A 22,941-nucleotide genomic window follows, 5' to 3' on the forward strand; every position below is an offset into this window, starting at 1 on the left:
AATTGTGGGGAGGCATCGATCAGGGCAAGGGTTTAAAACCATTTCTAAAGATCTTAGTTATTCCAGGAGTTCAGTGGCCTCAATAATTGTGAAATGGAAGAAATTTAGAACCACCAGGACTCTTCCCAGAGTTTGCAATCCAGTCAAACTGAGTAATCAATCAAGAAATGCCTTGGTCAGGTAGGTAAACAAGAACACAATGGTCAATGGTCACTCAGAGCATCAGAGGTCCTCTGAGTAGATGGGAGAACCTATTGGAAGGATGACCATCTCAGCAGCATTCAATCAATAAGGCTCTCATGGTATAGTGTCTAGATAGAAAAAAAAATCTTGAGTGAAAGAAATATGACTGTTTAAAAGCAAGAGGGAAAAGGTTCTCTTGCCTGACTACACAAAAAAATGTAACTCTTTGGGCAGATCTCCAAGCACAATATGTGGCGAAAACCAGATACTGATCATTGCCTGCCTCATACCATTCCCATGGTGAAACATGGTGGTGGCTGCATCATGCTATGTGGGTACTTCTCAGTGGCAGGGAAAAAGGAGACTGGTCAGAATTAAGGGAAGGATGAATGCAGCCAAATATGGAGAGGTCCTTGAAGAAAACTTGTTCCATAGTACAGGTAACCTCAGGCTGGTGTAACGGTTCACCTTTCAGCACGACAATGACCAAAGTATATATTCAAGACAAGGCTGGAGTGGCTTAAGAATGAGTCTCTGACTGTCCTTGAGTGGCCCAGCCAAAGTTTTTTTTATTTTTAATAAATTTACAAACCTATCTAAAGGTAAGTTTTGACTTTGTCTTTATATGTTCTTGAGTGTATACTGATGGGCAAAAATGGTAAACTCATCCATTTAAAATTAAATCTACAATACAATTTACTATACAGAAAGTGAAAAGTGTCTAAATACTTTCTGAAACCATTGTACATTGCAGTGAGGCCGGGCATGTCTTATGGTGTGTCTTAGTGGACATAAAGTGTGACCAAGCTAAGAGGAGAGGTCCAGATCTGCTGATCAATCTAAAGTAGCAGTGGAAACAGAAGGAGGATGGCTAGTGAAATGAAGAGTCTAGAAGTGGGCATACAAGGTGGAACAATTTGTGAAGACAAGTGGAGCTGCTGATGTGTGCAGGGCTTGGGCAACAGTGGCCGAGGGCAAGTTGCCTGAGGGTCTGACCTGATCTCCCAGGAGAGACTGAAATTGTGTTGACACTCTAGGTCAGTACCATAGCATGCTTCAAGGAAACTGTGGGATCCTTTGCCTTATTCTTATTTTTAATGCACAAATCTCATTTGAACTCTGCCTAAGTGACTGTTTTGGTGCTCTCGTGTTTTAATAGAATATTTTAAAATAATTTTTTACTAATCCTAGACACCATTTGTTTTATTTATTTATTTATTTATTTTATATGCACTCTTTTGATTTTAATGATCATCTTACACTTTTTTGCATTTTACTTCTTATCTGTCTCCTCGCTTTCTACTGGTCTATCCTCAGCTTATAAACTACTAGATGCCACACCAAGGGACAATGTCATGCACCTTCTAAGTGATTAGGACACATTTAACAAATAAATACACCAAAGACCTAATTAAACCCCACAGAATTTTACTTCACGTGACATTAAATTATTTTTACAAAAACATCTGGGTGTGAGGTGCCTTGAATTGTGTAGGGTAAATAATATGTCATTATTTGGAATACATACATTTCATGTGTGTTCCATGTCTACAATGATCTGGGTAAATAAAAGATGACAGGAAATGCGAGGCAAGAAATGTTGAACTAAAACAGAAACATTTTTATGTTATAATAATGACAAAATGCTAATGTGTAGTGTATAATGTGTGATAACTGAAGTCCAAATATCAAATAAACACTTTCACAAAAGGTATAAGAAAACAAGTGCGCCTTTATTCAAGAATATAGCCAAAGAAAAAGAAATTATTCAATTTACATGTTACTGTCAATATGTAAAAACTGAAGCCCAAATATCAAATGAATGGCTGGTATAGAGGTAAGAACAGCTGCTTCTAAATCAATAAGTTGCAAGTTTGATCCCGGGTCTTCCTCACATTTACCATTATGAGTAGTAAGCTGCTGTTATTATTACTATTATATAATAAAAATATTCATTTGCTTTGAGTCTGCAACAGCCGGTGTAAAATTTTGCTACCTGCAAAAGATATCGCTGAAAGGACATAAACAGACACACAAACGCTGGTGAATCATGTCATCTTGGTAACTTGTCAGTTAGTAAGTCGTGATCCAACCCACTATATCCTAACAAAGGGTCACAGGGGTCTGCTGGAGCCAATCCCAGCCAACACAGGGCACAAGGCAGGGCTCCAGCCCACCTCAGGGCACACACACCCACACACCAAGCACAATTAAGGATCGCCAATACACCTAACCAGCATGTCTTTGGACTGTGGGAGGAAACCAGAGCACCCGGAGGAAACCCACGCAGACACGGGGAGAACATGCAAACTCCAGGCAGGGAGGACCTGGGAAGCGATCCCAGGTCTGCTTACTGCAAGGCAGCAGCGCTATCACTGAGCCACCATGCCGCCCTTTTTAACTTGTTGTTACTTGAATTGTTTTTTAATTTGTTTTTTTTTCCTTGAATAGAAGCACACATTTTGTTATATCTTTGCAAAAGTATTTATTTTATATTTCAGTAAACATCTGAATGATATGACATCTGTCTTTGTCTCACTTGCGCATGCACACACACATTCATGCATGAAAACGCCATTATTTGAAAACATGCGTTTTTTTCGATCTTTTCTAATTGTCCGTGTTATGGTGTTGCAGACAGACTTCTTCTTTTAGGGCACATACACCATAAGCATGGCACTGAAAGGATCTAAATACTAGTGTGGAGAATTGCACGCGTACTGAAGTGTCTTTATTTGCAGGTGGAAGTTCCCGTCCCACTTTATGGTGCCAAGCAGAGTTGTGTTGCAGTGCAGCAGTTTATTAGCCAGTGAAGGCGACATGAAGAAGTTGTCTGTTGTTACGGTTCTGCCTTTGTCCAAAAACGGCTTTATGACCACAATCTTGGAAAGTCTTTCTCCCGTGGAACGACTGGGATCTTCCCCTAAATAAGGAGTAGCATTGCACATGCACATCCAAATCTGTCGTTTTTCACACGTTCTGCACGGGTGTCTTTGTTGTCAAAGTGCAAATGCGGCATGATAGTCTCATAGCAGTTACCGTATCTTTGAGTGCCGGTACAACAAATAGTTCTTACCAGGCATCAACTGTGGTCATCACTGCTCTTGTGAAAAGTATGAAGATAAACACCATCAACTCAGAGAGGGAAAGGCAAATTCGTTGTACCACGTGAATGTGACTGAGAGAATAAAACTGAATAAAAAAAACAATAACTTTTACAATGGGTGTTACAGACTCAAATCAAATGTATGTTTTTATTAAATAATAGTAATAGCAGCTCAGTACTCAAAACTGAAAATGCAGGGAAGATCTGGGATCGAACCTGCAACCTCTTGATTTAGAAGCAGCCGCTCTTACCTCTAACCCACCCATGGAATTGTTAAATGGGCTTCGGTTTTTACATATTGTAAGTAACATGTAAATTGAATAATTTCTTTTTCTTTGGTTATATTCTTGAATATAGGTACACTTGTTTTGTTGTACCTTTTGTGAAAGTATTTATTTGATATTTGGACTTCTGTCTTCACACATTATACATTTCATGTGAACATTTTATCAATTATTACTATAACAAGGGGGCCCTGCCCCCTGCTCGCTTCGCTCACCCACCCCCGGGTTTTTGTTAACCGGATATACGATATACAATTTAAAGAGATTGTTATTTTCATTTCTTGATATTTGCCAGTAATAAAGCTGTAATGAATGAGTTATTCCCCCAAACCCCCCAGGGCGCGCTACACGCCAGCCACTTCGCGTCTCTGCCTCTCGCGTTGTGAAGAAGGGGGCTGAACGCACACTAAGGGGATGCGGTCACTTCTCCAAAACCCCCTCTTAAACGGTGATAAAATGGGAAACAAATACATTTTTTTTACCTCCTCTGTGCTCGATCATTTAGCTTGCTGCTGCTGCTTGTGGCATGTTGCTTGATCTGCATGTCACGCTGCTCGTCGATCATTTAAAAGCCTGTACAGCAGCTGTCCTTTTGTCTCACTTCCTTGTCTCGTGGGACATTAAAGTGTTTCCGAGAAAATCACGTCTCGACCCAAGATTTTTTTATTATAATAGAGAGACATGAAAAAAGTTTGTTTTAGTTATATTTTCAGCATTTCTTGCCTCACATTTCCTGTCGTCCTATATTTATCCAGATTGTTGTAGAAACTGAACAAACATGAAGTGTATGTATTCCAAATAACAATATATTATTTACCCTACACAACTCAAGGCACCTCACACCCAGATAAACAGAACTGACCTGGGAGAACTTGAGCTGCATCCATGGGTGATGGGATAGCAGGCTGCTTGCTGCCTGTGCTGATCGACACATTTGCAAAACAAAGACGCTAATGAAGAGGTGTGAAGGAATTTAAGGAGGCCTGGCATTATGACTTTTTTCATAGGCTTCAGGAATGCTAGTGTTAAAAGAGCTTAGCCTTTTGAGTTTAAGCAAAAGGAGTTTTAGAAGAGTGCATGATTGAAGTGTTTAGATTATGACGGAAAATAGTCCAGTGGATCTAGACTTTAACTTTTAAAATGAGCTCATCAAGAACATTGGGACACAGCTGGAAACTTGTGAAGGTTAAATTTTGCACAAACATTAGGAAGTTTGTCTTCACACTAAGAACCATAAACACACAGAATAATGTACCAGGTGGTGTCGTAAACAGTAAGGCTTAATGTTATTTTAGAAGAATTACGTTAATAAGACTAAACGACCTGTGTTGAGTTCTCGTCTAAATGTTTCTAATGCTTCCAATGCATCTTCAGAGATTATAAAAGTGTTTATAAATGCTGTCCACTTTGTTATTTATGAGTATACAGTCCTTACTAGTTAAGTTAAAGCAGAAATAAAGAACTAAAAACAGAAAAATCCAAAAACCAATGAAGTTCTGTTGGAATAAGGAAAATGCATGTATGTTTCAGATGCAGCTGCCTATGTGTAGATTTTTAAGCAGCACGGTTGTCTTACCCTGAGGTCTCCATTGGTTAGGTGTGAACCAGGGTAGGATGCATAGATGGGTTCTTTGCGATAGATTTTTATGATGCTGCGGTCCTGAATATCTCTGACATCCTCCAGTTCATAGAAAACATTCCTAGTCTCGTCCTTTATGAGAATCGCAGTATTGGGTGACTTAAGCATACCCATGGTGAGTTTTTGTGGAAACATGTGCACAATAAGTGCATACAGAGTGTCCATACTACTCAGCTCGTGAGTAATGTGAACGCGGCGGGTTTCATCTCCAAACTGAAGGAATAGAACTCCTAGAACAAAATAAAAATAATAAAAAGAAGAAGCAATACAACATTTAAACAGATGAATCTTTAAAAGTCTGTGCATCAGAAAAGGAAAAAAAGGTGAAAAATAATCATAATTTTCAACTATAATTATGACATTTTAAAGAAACATCACTGTAAACTTAAACAGTCCACAACCCATACCAACTGCCCAATATGGCCATTTTCCACTGCAACATGAGCCACTACAAACATGTAACCAAATTACCATGGTTATCTGGTCATTCTGGCAATCTTAAAATAATCCTGATGATTCCTTGCTTCTCCAGTAACATTATTATCAAATTATTTATAGAACTTTTTAAGGAACTTACAATACAGTGACTTGCATATCATTTCATCCCATTATGTTATGGGAGCTTTGCAGTTCCAGCGTGGTATATGCCATCTCTTGAAATATAACCAAACTAATGTGTTTATTGATGTCTCAAGAAGTTAAAGATGTCTAGCATTGTAATAAGCTAAACCTAAGAGTATTCCTAAACTTAGTTCTCATTTCTTCCTAGCCCTGAATTCTCAAATGGACACCTTTTGACCTTTCAATGTCTCTTTCTTGGGTTTATTTTCATCCTGTCTACTAATTCTTCACAAAATGTAGACATTCTTTTCAAAATCCTCTAAAGGGTATAGTTGATGAAGGTTCAACAAGCAAAGGGTTGTTTTTCTAACTTAGTTTACACTATGAGAGTGAGCGAGAGAAGATTCATTTTCTTATTCCTAGTTCTGAACACAGCCATTAATCCTCCACAGATGATTAAAGGGCACTTTCTTGGTGTAATGTTTGTTCACCGTGATGTTATGATTTCTAGTTCTTAATTGTTGTTGATTTTCTTAACCAGTTCCCAATTAACAATGCATGTTAAACAAGGTTTCAAACAGCGAACCTGTGAATGCACAAAATAAATCTACTTATATAGAAATAGGGGTAATAAAGACATTGGTTAACACAACATGTTGTAGCTTTCCTCCGAAAAATAAAATATACACTACAGTTGTAGTAGAAATTTATTACATATCAGGAACAGAAACAAGCCACCTAATTTAAATGACATTCAATTAACAGCATGAATTGGTCTCTAATTAAGTAATTGCAAAGTCCAAAAGCAATAATCAGAGTGGGTCCTCAATTACAGGATTAAGAACCAATGGTCTCATTTCACTGACAGATATGACCAAATTTAATTTTGTTTCTAAATGGACCAGTCTATTCTCAACAACCCTGAAAATAAAATAAATAAATATATAAATATTACAGTTAAAACATTTATTTATTTGGCTTACCATGGTGTACATTTGACAAAAATCTGAACTTAAAGTGGAGAAAGATTTAAGAGCTACATGCTATTTTGTGTTTGATGCTAGTCAGACATCACTGCTAATTGTTCTTACCTGGTGCTCTTAGCTTGGTCTGGCTGGTTGAACGTGATAATGGCAGGCTCTGTCGAAAGCGATTCATCCGGTTAAACCCAAGTGGTATGTCGGCTTCTGACATAGTCTCCAGTGATTCAGCTGAAGCAAACGATAATTTGCTTGCCTGGTCTGCTAATCCTGACTGCGTAGACTGGGAATGACGTGGACTTCGAGTCTGTAAGAAAAGTAAAGATGAACTGTGTCATGTAAGACTGGGCTGGAGAAAGAAGGGGTTTACGCAAACCATGTTAGATGTGTGAGGCAAAAGGAAGGCACATATGAAATGCCAATCAGTTTAATAATGTGGGGTAGATAGCACATTACAATTTTAAACTAACAACTACTACTGTATGATCCTTTCCCTCCCCACACACATCTAAATATTAACAGCTGTAATAGAGGGATAAATAACTGGCAAATACAGGACACCTCTCAGCAAGGGCACCCACTGGATCAGGGCTGGAAGTATTTTTGCCCATGCTAAATGAAATCCAGGGGCATTTTACGAGCAATTTGGAGTGTATTAGGAAATATCATTTTAAGAACAGTGACTAGTAACTAATTTTGTCTCACCAATAGAACAAAAAAATAAAAAATAATCAGGGTATAGATTTGGTTTCTTTTCATCTCTTACTAAAAAATATAGTCAAAATATAAGCAATATAGTGATCCAATCAAAAGAAAATAATGTTTAAAGTATAATGTCTGGTTGAAATACATTTCAATCTGGGAAGCTTTGGTGTATTTTAATATAGGAACAAAGGAAATATTACAAAACGGAAACCTTATTACATCAGAAAACATAGTGAACATCTTAAGGACATTCCATTAGGTCAAGATCATCATCATCATTTCTTCATTACTTTCAGGCATGTTAATATAATGTATTAGCTTAGCTAGCTAAATTAACATAATCATAAACCATTATCAAAGACCTGTGCCATCACTTCCTGCATGCAGACGTGATGCTTTGTTGATGAGTGTCGTAAAGTGTCAAATTTCTTTATGTTTTCAGAGCCCTTCATGAACTCACGAGCCTCTTTGGTGTTTATGACTTTTACTCCAGCACTTCAGTAAGGGAAAACTCAGCATGGTTTGCAGTACATTTGAGGTGTTTTAATGGCACACATTTCTAGTTGAAACCAAACCAACTTCAGTTTTTAAATGGCTGGTAGATTTACCAATTCCAATAGTTATTTGGCAGTTGTGTTGGTGGTATAATCCTTTATGTATGTAGTATGTTTTGCAGTAGACAAACATACAACAAACATACAACAAACTAGTCCATTTCATCAATAAGAGTGTTCATGCAGTTAGAGAGCAAGAGGGAGAAGTGGTTAAAGGCATAACACTGGATAGACCTGGAGTGTGAAAGTTGTGTTTTAGTGTGATTGTAACATATTAAAATTATTACTAATATTATGTATAATTTTGGGGTCATTTTTGTCATTTGCCCTGATAGTTGTCCTAGATAATCTTCACAACTGCACTAAACATATGAATAGACTTGTCTTTATAGACACGTAATATAACATTCTTAAGTCCATTTAACCCAGTTCAAGGTCAAAAGGGATCAGGACCTATCCTGTTAAAATGGGCTAATTTAGAATCACCAGTCAGTACTGGAAATACACTCAAACTTTAAATAATTGGTTGTCTAGTCCCTGGTCAAAGAAAACAAATTAAGTACATGTTGTGATGTGAAATTTTGCATAGAAGTGGATAAATATTTTGTATGTCTTTATTTGTAGCTTAGGCAAAGCAATGTAATATTAGTGTCACATTAGTGAGAAGCATTCATGTTTACCCCCCTAGGACTAAGTCAGGAAAGTGAATTGTACGACAGGGTTAGGGGAAGTGCCTCAAACAAGTTTGGCCAAAATTACTTTGCTGGAGTCTCTCAATCAACCCCCACAGGAAAGCCAGGCTGCCTAATTGCCAAGCTTCACCTTAACACATGGTTTGGAGGTCAGGTGAGAAGGTATTCTGTCCCCCCCATCTGAAGTATGGCTGTTTGGAACTGGCTTTTATCAGAAGCCTTTAAGTACCATGATGCCCTACTGGCTCTAGGGGTTGGACAGAAAATCTATAAATTTGCTTACTTTACCCCTCCCTCTCTCTCTCTTACCAAACTGATGAAAGACCATCTCACACCATGAACTGAAAAGGACAACACAATGAAGAGCACAGCTCGGCAGCCATATTGAGACAGGCATGCGGCCTGTTCTGAAGAAAGCTGACCACAAAATGACGCCTTAACCAGAGACATCTTAAGTAACAAGTCTGTGTGCCGCCTGAAACTACACATCAACATTTAACGGGTTGTATAATTTGCATAGTTATTATTTATGAATATTACCAATAATACATTGTTTAAATTGTAACTTAACTCCTGCTTGTCTTTTACTACACCTAATTGCCTGAGGTTATACATGTAGAAAAGAAGGTGGGGAGGAGTTATATGGTACAATACCTTATAAACAGTGGTAAGCATGTGGGATTTGTGGCACTCTGACAAAGGCTACATATTAATAATACAAAATGAGGAAAGTAGAGTAAAATATCACTCCACCAAAGACAAAACAGTACAACTACAGTGTATGCCATCTTTAGAAATTCATGAATTACTTTTCTATTAAAGGCTACATAGACAGTGATGCTGAAAATGAATACAGAAAAGTTGTGGAGGCTTCATTTTGTGGTGCTGGAAAAGCCAATTGCAGTTTAACAATATCAGCACAAGGGAGATGAGATTAGGTCACCATCATGGGGAGGAGGTGCATGTGACGGTCTGTTATATTAGTAACAACAGCTCTGGGTGTGCATTACATGACTGTTTCTGGTCTCACTGAAGGCAGCTGGCCAAACTAAAGTAATGGACAAATTTATTAGTGCAGCACATGCAGTTCACAAAGTGTTGCTGTAAAGCAGTTATAATACCTTCGATGTACATGTCTTCATTCTAGCCATTTATTTAAGATACAAAATCATACGGACATTTTCTTCTCTTTTTATCTAAACAGGAATAATATTTTTGTAGAAACAATATACATTAAATTTTAAATATAGTGTCTTTAATTTTACTGTTTTGCAATATGGTTGCACATAATGTGTTATGTTTAAACCCGGGCTCCTCCCTTGGCTTATGTTTATATTTCTTTTCTTTGTTTTTCTTGTTCATTTTTCAGCTTGGATCATTTATTATAATTATTTCTGTTAATATTGTTGATTTATTATTTAATCATTATCTTTAATATATTATAATTTTTGTTAGGTTTAGAATTATTTATGTGTTGTTTATTCAAATTTCATTATGTTACTTGTGTTTTGTGGAAACCCAAGAGGTGGGACCACCCCTTGCATCACTGCTACCCTTAAAATCTGGCTTAGAAAGCAAGTCCCTTTGCAGTTCATTTGCATTTGTTTTGTGGTTTCTGGTGAGTTTTGTGTTTTTCCTCACTTTCTGATCTTCTGGCTTTTGATTTTTTTTTTTTTTAGATATCTGGATTGTGTGTGGTATTTATTTACCTCAGGAATGCCTTTCTGGCAACCTCATTTTTCTCTTTGAGTTAAGCATTTTCTTGTATTTAGTTACTTTTGTAAATAAATCCTGATTTGTTTCATAATGATCATTGAGGATTTTGTCTCTTTCCACGCCATAGGTATACGGCTCTCTCTCTTGTGAGACACATTTTGACATTTCAGAGACTCTCTTGCTATGTTTTTGTAATTTTAAAACTGTTTCCGTCCTGGGACCTGGTAAGGCTTGCAGCCTGCAATTTTCCTTGAGACAGGCCTACCTGTGTGAGACCTATATTGGGGCAGCCCAGTGTGGATTCCGGCTTGTTTCTGTGGGTCTTTTTAAAGGCCTCACCTGTTTCTCTATTTTGTGGTGCCAGAATCAAAATAATACGTAAGTGCTGGAACTTGTAAGTTTCTCCTCAGTTTGCATGTTCTCCCCGTGTCTGCGTGGGTTTTCTCCCACAGTCCAAAGACATGCAGGTTAGGTGCACTGGAGATCCTAAATTGTCTCTAGTGTGTGCTTGGTGTGTGGGTGTGTGTGTGTCCCCTGCGGTGGGCTGGCGCCCTGCCCGGGATTTGTTCCTGCCTTGCGCCCTATATAGGCTGGGATTGGCTACAGCAGACCCCCATGACCCTGTGTTAGGATATAGCGGGTTGGACAATGACTGACATGACTAAATAAACTGCTGTCTATATTTCCATCTATCTGAAGTACAAGTGAAATGCTATCATAGAGCAAAACAGTAGAGGCAGATGACACATTATTCAGTCCAATACTCATTCCACATTTGCTGCAGAAACACAAAAAAAGAAAAAAAAACACACAAAAAAACCCACAAACATAGGTTCCTGGGTGCTTTTCTTATAAATTACTATTGTGCACTTTGATGGAAAACACATTTTAGAACTGCTGCTGAAGTTCAAAATAGTATTAATAAACTTGTTATTCTAATACAATTTCAATACTGGTGCAGTGGTTAGCTGGCACACAATTCTACTAACCTAGATTTCAACTACAGCCCAGAGCTATGTTGTCAGTTTAACTGGTGACTTCATCATCTCTTTGATGAATTTAAAAATCACATAGTGTAGAGCAAATTGGGTACTGTCCAATTTCTCAGGCCTTCAGCAGAATATGCCAGTCTTCCTGTGTGAAAAATAACAGACCTAGCAGACATTCGAAACCCAGTATCCCTTGCCTCACCTGTACTTCTTTTAAGTTGTGGACTATGCTGCAGCTCTAGCAGACGTGGTCAGCTTTCTTTCTGATATTCATCTGATAACAAGAGATGTTAATCAAGGACAAGTTGACATGTGTACAGACTCCTGAAGAGAAATAGGAGCCTCGTTCAGAGAGGCTGATGGCTATAATTCTACCTTTACTCACCTTAATCATCAAACATAATGCACGTATAAGCTGCAGCCAGATGTGTACATGAAAAGAACCTTGATCTTATTAAAAGAGGCTACATCTTCCCTTAAAATGACATACTGTATATGCATCTCTTTTTTCTATTTGAAGAAGGAAGCTGACCTACTCATTTGACACCAAGAGAAAAAAGCTTTCTTTGGGAGTCTGGGACTGAAAGTTGCTCTCTGTAGGACCTTTTTGATGGATGCTCTGACCTAGATCTAAAATCAACGCTTCCCAGCTTAGTCTCTGTGCCAGTGACTGAGTCCTGCCTGTGAAGAAGTCATACTTTAACAAGGAGATTTCAGCTCCTCCTCTTTTATGCCAGAAACAGCTTTACTCATATAAAGTGGCAGAAGAAACAGCAAGGAGCCTACAATCGAGGTTAGGAAGACAACATCACATCTCAAACTTGGACAACGGGCCATGTGAAAAACACAAACAGTGTAATGCACAACAAACAAAGGTCATTTGAACCAAAAACAATGACACATAACTCAACACAACATCAATTAAAGGCTTCACATCAAGGAACAGTTTATCTGTGCCCAAAAAAAACTAGAACTCTAGTTAATAAAGATCTAAAACCTTTTTTATGCGTTGTTCCTGATGCTTTTTCATGTATCAAGTGTGTGATAAACTGTGAGGTAAATTACTAGTTTTTGCAAATTTTTCACTCATTTGGAAAAACTAGAGCTTCGAGTCTTAGCATAGTAATTTACTCCTCTTGCCCTTCATAATCTTGTGCTTTAGATGATGGGAAAACTAACTGTGGCGTCATAAGATTCCAAAAGTGAAACGCTAAACAAAAAGCTTGCAAAATCAAGACAATCTGGAAAACCTCTTAAAAAACAAAGAACAGCCAGCCTTTACTGCATTTTATTGTAATGACGAAAAAAAATAAAATTTTCAAGTTTATTAAGTTAGTACTATTTAACTATCTAAATAGTTACTATTTACTACAGTACTATTTAACTTGTGTGTTGTTACTCTAAAATAACTTTGATAAGATGTAGCTTTTAAGTGAATAAACTGTGTGATCAAGAGCATACCTATTGTAGGGCTAATAAGGTAAAACTACTGTTACTTATCATTGTGTGTATTTCAAGAGGAGTTTAGTAAAAAGGTTTGCAGTCAAAGCAAATGCAGGTGCATGACAGTTAATGAAAAGCAGGCTATTACTAATGCTATCATACTGCCTGGAAATGTGAAAGTAGCTGGGTGAGAAGCTGCAAAGAATAAGACAAAGAGCATGGGCTACGAGTTATGCTATCAAAAGAGGCCGTCATTGTCAGCCATGTTTAAGACCACTTTAGAAATGGGGGCCTTTAGAACTGTTCTTATTTTAAACCATCAGCTAAACAAATCAGGTATAACAATGTATTTTAACAGTGTTGAATTCCAGGAGACATGTAAATAGAGCAAAGAATTCTGGGAAAAACATGCAAATATTAATCAAATTGTTAAAAGCTAGTGTTTTATCTATTAGAATGCATATGTTTAAGTTCAGGTAAACTAACCAGTGTACATATGCTTCTAGAAATATGTGAAATAGGGGCATTTGGGAACTTTGTTGTTTAATTTGTATCTCAAAATTAGCTTCAAATAACTTCAGGTTGGCAAGTAGCAAGACCAATGAAAAATCCTTAGTTGTCTAGTTTTTGACTGATATTACACGCTAAAAGTAACAACCAAGACATTGTATAAGAGAAGACACCACTATTGACTTGATACAAACGATATACAGCTTTTGAGAGAGAAAGACAACATACAGCTTATAAGACAGAGAGATGACACAGCTTTAAATATGAGAAATGTGAACAGCAGTGTTTGGTATTAGAAAGAGAAGGCATATGATGACAAACAACCTGCTGCCAGAGGATAAAAATGCAACACCACCTATGCACATCTTTCTCTCTATTACACTAAAGCATACCTGGCTATATGGAGATTAATTCAGGTTGTATGTTATCTTGTATTTTAACTTTTAGTGTTTGATATGCATGGTTTCTACCCCAATATACATAAGTAATGACTAAATTAAAGTTTGAATAGTATCTCACTAAAACTTGACTTGTTTTTTATACCATCTCCCTGAGTGATGAATGTGATTTGTTGTTTTTTCAGCTCTTTCAGAGAGAGAGATTCACTTGCTGAGGGATATAGGTGTCCCAGCAGGAAGTTCTCCTGGCCTCTGTTAAATTATCTGTGCAACCACCTCAGGGAAAACAATACCGAAGGACACTGGTGTCCCTCTGGCCCCTACTATAGTATTAAATTTGAGGTAGCCAGCCTTGGCCATCTCATGATTTTGCAGTCATTTCAATGATTAATGATTCTGGGAAAACAGCATTACAATCCATGCATCCCTGAAGGACTGCAGCTTTTGAAGCAACTCTTGGCCTTTGCTAAGGTAGTTTGAAAATGTAGTTGTTGCCCTTTCAGGGAAAGCAATTTAGGTGCTGAAGGATACAGGCATCTCAACAGGAGTGCAGCTCATGAGTTGACCAACTTCTGGCCATTGCTAAAGAATTGAAGTTGAGGTATTAAGCCTTAGCCATTGCTTAGATACTGAAGCTGAGGAAGCCAGCCTCAGCCATAGCTGTAATGAGAATGAGGGATGAGTGACTGTCAAATGTACTGCAGGGTGTACAAGTAAAAAAGGCAAAAATTTAGGCATTTTCAGTATTAACCAATATAAAAATACCCTTAGATGTTAAAAGTACCTTTTGTGAAAACTTTCACACGTTCGAACAATATTTTTGTCTGTCTCGTCTGTTTTGACTCCCATCTTTTATGTCGATATATAAGCAGTTCACCTATTTCTATAAACAATGTGTTAAACAATAAATTGCATTACTCGGTTTCTTAAAACAAGTGCACTTCACTTACTTTGACATTAGTGTAACAGCTGGGAAGCCCCATCTACAGAAAAAGGTAAGGAAAATAAAGTTGAAGCTTTACTGAACTGACTGATTATTTACCGGCATCCCCAAAACCAAAAACAATTTTTTTGATACATTAACATTAATATATCCATTTACTACCTCTCCAGCATTTTCCTACAATCTGAAAAAAACTGCATGACCATGTGTTATAACTGACTTCATAAATCTGAAGGCATTAACATAAATGTGCATGACAGTGAACAAGGCTCACGCTGTACTATAACCATAAATTGGCCTGGTATGAGTAAATGAGTATGCTAACAGAAGAGTTGAGGTAATTTAACCCATCCGGACAGGGTATGCACATTTAACAACACTGAAGCTAAGGAACAGCACATTGTGTACCAATGACAGAGAGAGGCTATTTTGCTTATTAAAGCTGCAATAATCCACACTATTCAGATATAAAGAAGTGTGCACATACATAGTAAGTATCTTTTTGCAGTTAAGGACACATTTTTGATCAATTCACATTGGCAAAAACTGTGTCATTTGGATTGATTGATTTTTCCAATTTGAAAGCACTAATATAAATCTACATTATCATGGAATATTCTAGATCCATCTATATGAATTCTAGATTTAGTACCGTACTTGCTAAAATAAATCTGTAGGTTAAAAGCCTCTATTGTTGCAGCAACAAGTCATAAACCACCTCCCAGTAAATGGGGCAGTCTACAGAAATAAAAAATCAGTACAAGGTAGTTATGGACTCTCTTAAGGTGCCTGTAACCCATAAGAAATATAATTGCTGTTGAATACAAATTAATTTTCTTAATGTGTTTTCCAGTTTAGGATTTCAAGGAGCTGGATCCCATCCCAACAACACTTGGCACAAAGCACAAACCTTCCCTGAATGAGGCAACAATCCATCCACATGGCACACTAATGTTGATGTCTATACTACTTTATATCAGGGCAATTCAGAATTACAAAGTAACCAAACATACATTTAGGATGTAGGAAAAAATACCAAACACCTGAAGAAAACCTCACACCAACACAGGAAAAAGGTGAACACACAACACAGGCAGTGACCAGGTTGAAATTTGAACATGGTGTCCTGTAGCTATGAGGCAACCATGCTAAACAATACTATATATTTAGGGAGTCATTAAAACATCTTTTATTAATTCATTTACCTCAAGTGTGTTATCCCTGATGAACACATATATAAATGAATAAATAAAAGATAAGCCAGCAGCAGATGTGAAACATTGCTTTGTTGCAAAAACTCGACACAACAATTAATCGCACTGTGGCACCTTCATGATAAGAAAAATATTTTTGGTTAAATAAATTCCTTTATTGGGATAAATATTTTATTAAAAACACCAATATTAACCATTTGGACTATTACATGAACATTACCTGATGCCTGATTCTTCTCAATCAATGCCTACATTGCCTTCTAATAATATTATTCACTACAGTGTTGGGATAACAGTGACTGCTGACTTGAGAACAGCTGATCATTTCTGGGAACCCAACTTCGCTCTGATCTACATTCTCTACAATTTCATGCCCCTTAACCCACTGAAATCCATGCATGCCTTTAGAATGAGAAAGGTAATTTGAGATACCCATGCACACAGTTAGCCATGGGAATATGGAATATGCAGAACAGTGAACAAAAATGAGTCTACCCTAAAACTTCTGCACTGAATATAAAATTCCTATCTGAGCTATTTGGTAACAACTCTCAGGAACCATACTGGTAAAAACCCAACAAATTATGAAAATCAAGTATTAGTCAAAGTGTAGAGGTGACATAGCAGACACATCCTGTCCACTTCAAAGGACCCAGTCTCTGTCTAGATGGTAAGTCCTAGATGTGGAGATTGCATATTCTAGTTCAAGTTTTAATTATTTTCCATAATTTGGAATTTTTATTCAAGTTCTACAGCAAAAAATACAAAGAAATTAAAAAGCACAAAGAAATCAGTAAAAGTAAAAATGCAGAGACTATAGAAAAGCACTATAATATAGATCAATGAAACTCTCCCAGGTATGGCAATTCACAGATCCAATGTTAATTCAATGAAATTTACAAAACCAGCATGTTGAACTGGTGTCTATAAATTGTTTCTACTCTTATCATTAACAGGACCTGAACTTGTCAGACAGCCTCCTCATTCTATTTTTCTGTACAGTTCTCTGTCATCAGAATGAAATTCAGCAGTCCAACATTTAAGTGTGATTTAAAAAATCACTCATTTGCTTTTTTTTTTTTTTCCATCGTTTTTTTTTTTTTCTTTTTCATTTGGATTCTTTTTCTTGTGGTCATGTTGGGTTTTCGTTAATGCCCCAGGTTTTTCTCACATGCCAAAGATTAGCATGTTAGGTTAATTGAAGACATGACGTTTGTCCAAAATGAGTGTGTGTATGTGTCAGTGGACACTGGAATAAAATGTCATCCCATCTGGAGTGTGGCACCTGCCTTGTACTCTGTGCTGCTGGGATAGGTTCTAAATCTCAAAGACTTTATAGTCAAGAATGTGGAATCTGAATTATCCTTAAAAACCAAAGAATGCAACATGACTATACACTGCATATCCATACTGGATGCCTTGAATTGATATTTTAGGACTCGTATTTCAAAACATAAAAAAGCAACTTACCTGATTTTGAACTACTCAATGAAATTATGCAAAAAAGAAAATCATGTTTATTTTATATGTAGGATTTTTTTTGGCATTGAAAAGGTTTCTGTGAGAAAATGAGAGAAGATCTGGGCTTATTAATAGATAGATAGTTCTGGTATCCATGTGAATTTTAAGTGCTAAAATGAGCCCATCTGCCAAAACTGGGTGAAGGGCTTAGGACTGCTTAACCATGCACCAACTCCTCTTGGAATCAACTTGCTTTTAAAGGCCATGTCACATTAGACGACTTTTCTATCAATTTTCAGTTGAACTGGTGACACGTTTCCTTGAAGGCTAGTTGCGTACTCTGATATATTCATCAACTCACTCTAACTAGTCTATGACTTGCTCCAACAATTGTCTTAAGTTCTCACGTGCAATGGAATAACCTAATAGCTGCCATTTTTTTAAAAATCGTGTTTTTTTAGTTTTTGGAGTTACTAGGTCTTTCCTGATGTTATAAGGTTGTGGTGATGGCCAAATATTTCTTCATTTTGGTCATAGCACGACAGAAGAAGCTAGCATGTATCCAGTATTTTACATACTGCAAGACAAAAACCTAGCAACTCCACTGACCAGTCAGGAAAGACCACCTTCCAATGAAAATGTTGCATTACGATCGCGTGATTTAAATACTGCGACTGTGTAATTTAAAGGGCAGGTCTTATTGATTAGTGAAAAAAACAACATTGTGTACGTGAAGCTCAGGGAATCTAGAGATCATTAATTATAGGGGTGACATCAATTTGCTAAAAACTTGAAAGATGTGACATACTAGGTTTTTCCATAGTTGGTTAGAGTTGTTGGGGCAGGCAGGTCCAGTGTGTGCATATGAGATGACAACCAATGAATGCTAATCTGGAAGTACAGCAATGCAGTAATAAGGAATAAGAAAAACAGATGTCTCTGACCTCACAAAGAGAAAAGAGGCTTGCCTGTCTGGTGTCTTGTGTTTGAAATACCACGACAGAAATTAAAAAAGAAAAACAAAGGACAGAGCTTGATGCCGAACTTGCTGTACCTGCTGACCCTATGTACAGCATTGGCTCTGTCAGGTAGAACGTATTGGCTGTCATAAAAGGAGCACACTCGACTGTGCGGGACTGTTGTGCAGTCGGCAAGTCTGACATACCCAAAGACTAGAACTGGCGTAATGCAACATTGGCATAAGGGAATCAAAGTCCACCTGACAAACAAGAGGTTAGTAGTTTATCTTTCTCCTTTGATTCCATTGCTTTACTTTAATAAGGAGCATTTAGAAACTGTCATGTCATAGCACAATAGGAGAACACATAAATGATCTACAGTACAATCCCTCTCAACCGGCCACCTCAGGACTGGACCCATGGCCGGTTGCCGTTAATCCGACGCATACCTATTTTCATGTAGAAAAATATTTCAAGGTATGTACTGCATCTCTTTGACATTCCTGAAGAAACCATATGTGCGAAATCGTGGATGAAGCCTTGTGGATGAGTTTTTTTCTCATACAACGACTGGACAGTGTGGTGTAGCGGGTCCACAGCTCAAGTCAAAAAGGCCACTTTTTAAATAAATAATCGCCGTGCTCGCGTCCCGTGATAAATAGAAATGCAAGGCAGCTAGGGGGAGAACAGGAAAGAACCGGAAGTTAATGGAGAAGGAAGTAGGTAGAGGAAAGCTGGTGCAGGAGAGCAAGAGAGAGAGAGAGCAGATTCGATGGAGCAAAGGCAGGCAGCTGGGAGGTGAACCCCTGCAGAGGAGTGTCTGGCTGTAACTCGGTGGGGCTGAAGAAAGCGGTTGCTCCAGCTGAGCGATCACGGAGCTTTAATGACCGGTATTGAAGATGACTGGCCATCAAACGGCAGCGGCAGTCATGGAGGCTTTGGGCTGGTTTAGCCCCAGTGTGAGCGCCCTGGCCGCTGGGGAAAGAACCCAAGTCTCGGTCCTGATGGAGCCCGACATAGCCAGGGATTGGAGGGCAACCAGACCAGTGTGGAAGGCAGCTGCCCCTGCAGGTAGAGCGACTCCCCTGTTGAGAAGCCCCATAGGAGAAACAGGGGAGCCACCAGGTAGAAAGAAGAATGCACCGTGGAAAATTCATAATGGAATATGTAAACGTAAATCACTCTGAGCGTAGGAGCCCTCTCACCTTCCAGGAAAGAAGGAAGTGCATACGTATAATATAAAAAAGAATTTGGATAAAAAAAAAAAAAAAAATATTTTATTTTAACAGGCCGGTTAATCCGTTGGCTGGTTAATGCGAGGCCAGTTAAGAGGGATTGTACGGTATAAGAAAAGATTAAAATGGTGTAAGTATTAGTGGTTAATTGTAAAGTTCAGCATTTATAAGTAAATTGGAAATTTCAAAAAGAATGTCTAAATATTTGCAAAAGTCCTCAAAATGGTCTTACAGTAAAAGAAAGAATTAATACAATGAAATGGGCTCACTTTATTAATAACAGGTTTAAAATACATACATTCTCAGTGAACCACAATAATTAATCACATGTCTAAATTTTATAAATACTGTCAAGAACCTGAAGGCTTTCTTGAAAAAACATTAAAATACCCAGTAGAAGTTGTACACCTCCAGCCAACTATATATTTTTTTGAGTTACATAAAGCCAAAGATTTTCCTTGCAGCCACAAGCTCAAGCAAGAAAACAACTATGGAAGGAATATCAGTCAATCACATGGTTCACTGACACATGCTTCTATACAGGAATGGGAAATATGTACAACTGTACAATGTACAATGCCACATTTGGAACAAAAAACCAACAGAATGTGAATGACCAAAAAAGTAAAGTTGTGCACTTTATGCAGGACATAATAATATAAAGTCTCTCCTTAAACAAATTCTGGATGTCAAAATATGGGTTCTTCTTCATAGTCTTTCCTCACTCTGATGTCCTCCAATTGATGTTTGCACCAGTAAGTAGCTGCTTGTATAGCCTTGCCTTCAAGTAATTATCATCACATGACTATGCTCCTAACCTCCTCCAGTTATGTGTATAATCAAACAAACAGTTAATTAAACAATTAAATAAAGCAATGAACCTCCTACTGAGAGCTCATATAACTGCATATATGCAAATGGCTATTGTCCTGTCTCCTGCTGTCAGGAAATTATACAATATGGAACCCCACTACAATGCTCCTGCGGTAATGAATTTAAGTTAGTGTTTTCAAAGGATAAATCTGATTTCCATTAAGTACAGTAAATAATACCCAGGCAATAAGAAACACAATACTAAATTAACAACTAAAGGTGAAATCTTCACAAATTACAAAAATGTATATTCTAAAAGAATGAAACAGTTAAAAAAACTAACCCACTTACAGTGTATAAAATGTCATTACAGAGAACACACGTTCACATGGCAATACTAGAGAAATTTCTTTATGTCATTGTTCAGAGTACAAAGAATGTAAAGAATAAGCATTATTATTGGAACACAGAAAACTAATAGGGTAATGTAAAGTTTAATTCATTAGATTTCATTAACTCATATATTTACTATATTTATCTACTTTCGTCAAATCATGTTTGATGGTGGGGTCAAAGCCTAACAGTATCAAGAACAAGACTGGAACCAACCAACCCTGGGCCAGGTTCCAGTTCATTACAGCATATACTCAAGCAAATACACACAACACAATCACTCACACCAGGCCAATTAGGGGTGATCAATCAGCCAAACCTGCACAGCATTGGTGTTTGGGAAGAAAACCCACACCAACACAAAGAGAATATAAATACCCCATATACCCAGTTACCATGCCCAGGATTTGAGCCACGTCTTCTGAAATTGTGAGGCAACAGCGTTTATCACAGTACTGCCTTTTTTAAAATTCATGCTTATCAGTGTCAGAATTACAAACTCTGCAAGCAGCTTTCAAATACATTGTGTATATTTATTCCATTCTAATTTTAAGAACCCAGCTCAGCATTAACAATGTCTTTTTTCCACTGCTCAAGTCACATCACACTCCACAAATACAACTTACAACACTAACAATCCAACCAATGAAATGGCTCATAAATAGTAAACATGTTATTGATGATTTCATAATGTATAGCTAGTGCACCAAAACTTCAGAAAACAGACACAAATAAGGTTTCAAGGTGTTTGGGGGATCAGTGTAGTGTTCCCTGCTACACTTTGTTGATATGAACATTTTCAAAACTTGATACGGAGCATTCCAATTTAATGAATAAACCAACAGCAAAATTCCATTCATGGTGCATCACAAACAACTGCAAATGTTACACCTATGAGCTCATTTGTTAAAATTCATGTAAAAAGTCAAATTTCAATTAATTCTATTCATTTAAATGAAAACGACTGTATAAGAGAGGACCAAGAATTTCAAGAGCTCTCAGTCTAATGCATAGAGCAAGAGGTTTTAATTAAAAATAACAAAGTACGTGAGGTAGGTTGCAATAATAATACAGTACAATTTGAGCAGCATACATTTTTGCGTCGGTTTCAACATAAAATACATCAAAGAAAGGAAAGCAAAACCACAATATTTTAACAAAAACTGTGCTTCTTTCATGCAAAAATGAGTCCACTGACATCTAGATAAATTAAAGAACAAATGAAGAATGTAAATCTCTACAGAATCTATCTCCATCATTCTCAATTATTTTTTAGTTTTACTTGTTTGTAGTCTAAGTAGTCCAGCTTATTATACTGACCTTAAAACTCCAGTAGTTTGGCTGCTGCTGGAAAAAGACACAAAAAGAGAAACAGTTACATTTCCACACATCCCACTCTGCAAGAGGAATGAAGAGCTGATGCCAAGTGCTGTACGAAGAAGTCGTCACTCTTACTTACTCATAAAGAGCAAATACAGCCTACTTGTATGAGCTGAGTAACTCACTGAAGAAACAACACTTCCTCACTTTCCCCCTTCAATCAAGAGAACGCTGGTGAGGGTAAATTTTCTATGAACAAAGAGAAGGCAGGGCAACCATGCATGTACAAAACAATACAAACAGCTTTCACATTCCACTTGCACACACTTTTCAAGACTGCTCCTTGGTGTGATTTATTAGCATATGTCAGGCAGGCATGAAATGGACCCTGCAAGCCAGGGACTTTTACACTCATGTTTTTCATTATTTCAAACAGCAGTGTTCAAGAAAACCAATAGTTGATCATGAAATAGTCACAGTTTAAGCTGCACATTATTTTTATGTCAATCGATTCTAAATTGATGCCTATTTAGTGGAAAATTTATTATACTTCAGATTAACATGCACAAGTGAAGAAAAAGTTTCATGAAGATATTTGCCATCTTCTGTCCATTTGAAATGTGTAGCTTAATGCCATCCATTCATCCTTTTTGTACACCTCATTTCTTTTCACTACAGTGTCTGCAGGGAATCAAACATTATCCTAGCACCAATGAGACCATTCCTGACCAGAGCTTTATTCCATCTCAACATTCATGTACCTTTGTTCACTCATTCATTCCATTATCTGAATTCTGAACCCACTTTTTCCATCAGAGTTGTGCAGACTAGAGTCCTTATTGC

The 22,941-nt window shown here is 37.4% G+C and overlaps 1 protein-coding gene across 2 annotated transcripts in view; it reads right to left on the bottom strand.

Moving 5' to 3' along the window:
• srcin1a (SRC kinase signaling inhibitor 1a) overlaps window positions 1–22,941 on the bottom strand; it is a 195,856-nt gene that overhangs the window by 54,247 nt on the left and 118,668 nt on the right. For both annotated transcript variants that reach the window (XM_051936423.1, XM_028819382.2), the window contains exons 3-6: window positions 22,099–22,125; window positions 14,711–14,743; window positions 6,865–7,060; window positions 5,150–5,442 (exon numbers count right to left, since the gene is read on the bottom strand). In XM_051936423.1, coding sequence (XP_051792383.1) covers window positions 5,150–5,442; window positions 6,865–7,060; window positions 14,711–14,743; window positions 22,099–22,125 — 549 coding nt within the window. The remainder of the gene's footprint in view (window positions 1–5,149; window positions 5,443–6,864; window positions 7,061–14,710; window positions 14,744–22,098; window positions 22,126–22,941) is intronic.

Source organism: Erpetoichthys calabaricus, chromosome 14, assembly GCF_900747795.2.
Source record: "Erpetoichthys calabaricus chromosome 14, fErpCal1.3, whole genome shotgun sequence".
Lineage (NCBI taxonomy): Eukaryota > Metazoa > Chordata > Cladistia > Polypteriformes > Polypteridae > Erpetoichthys > Erpetoichthys calabaricus.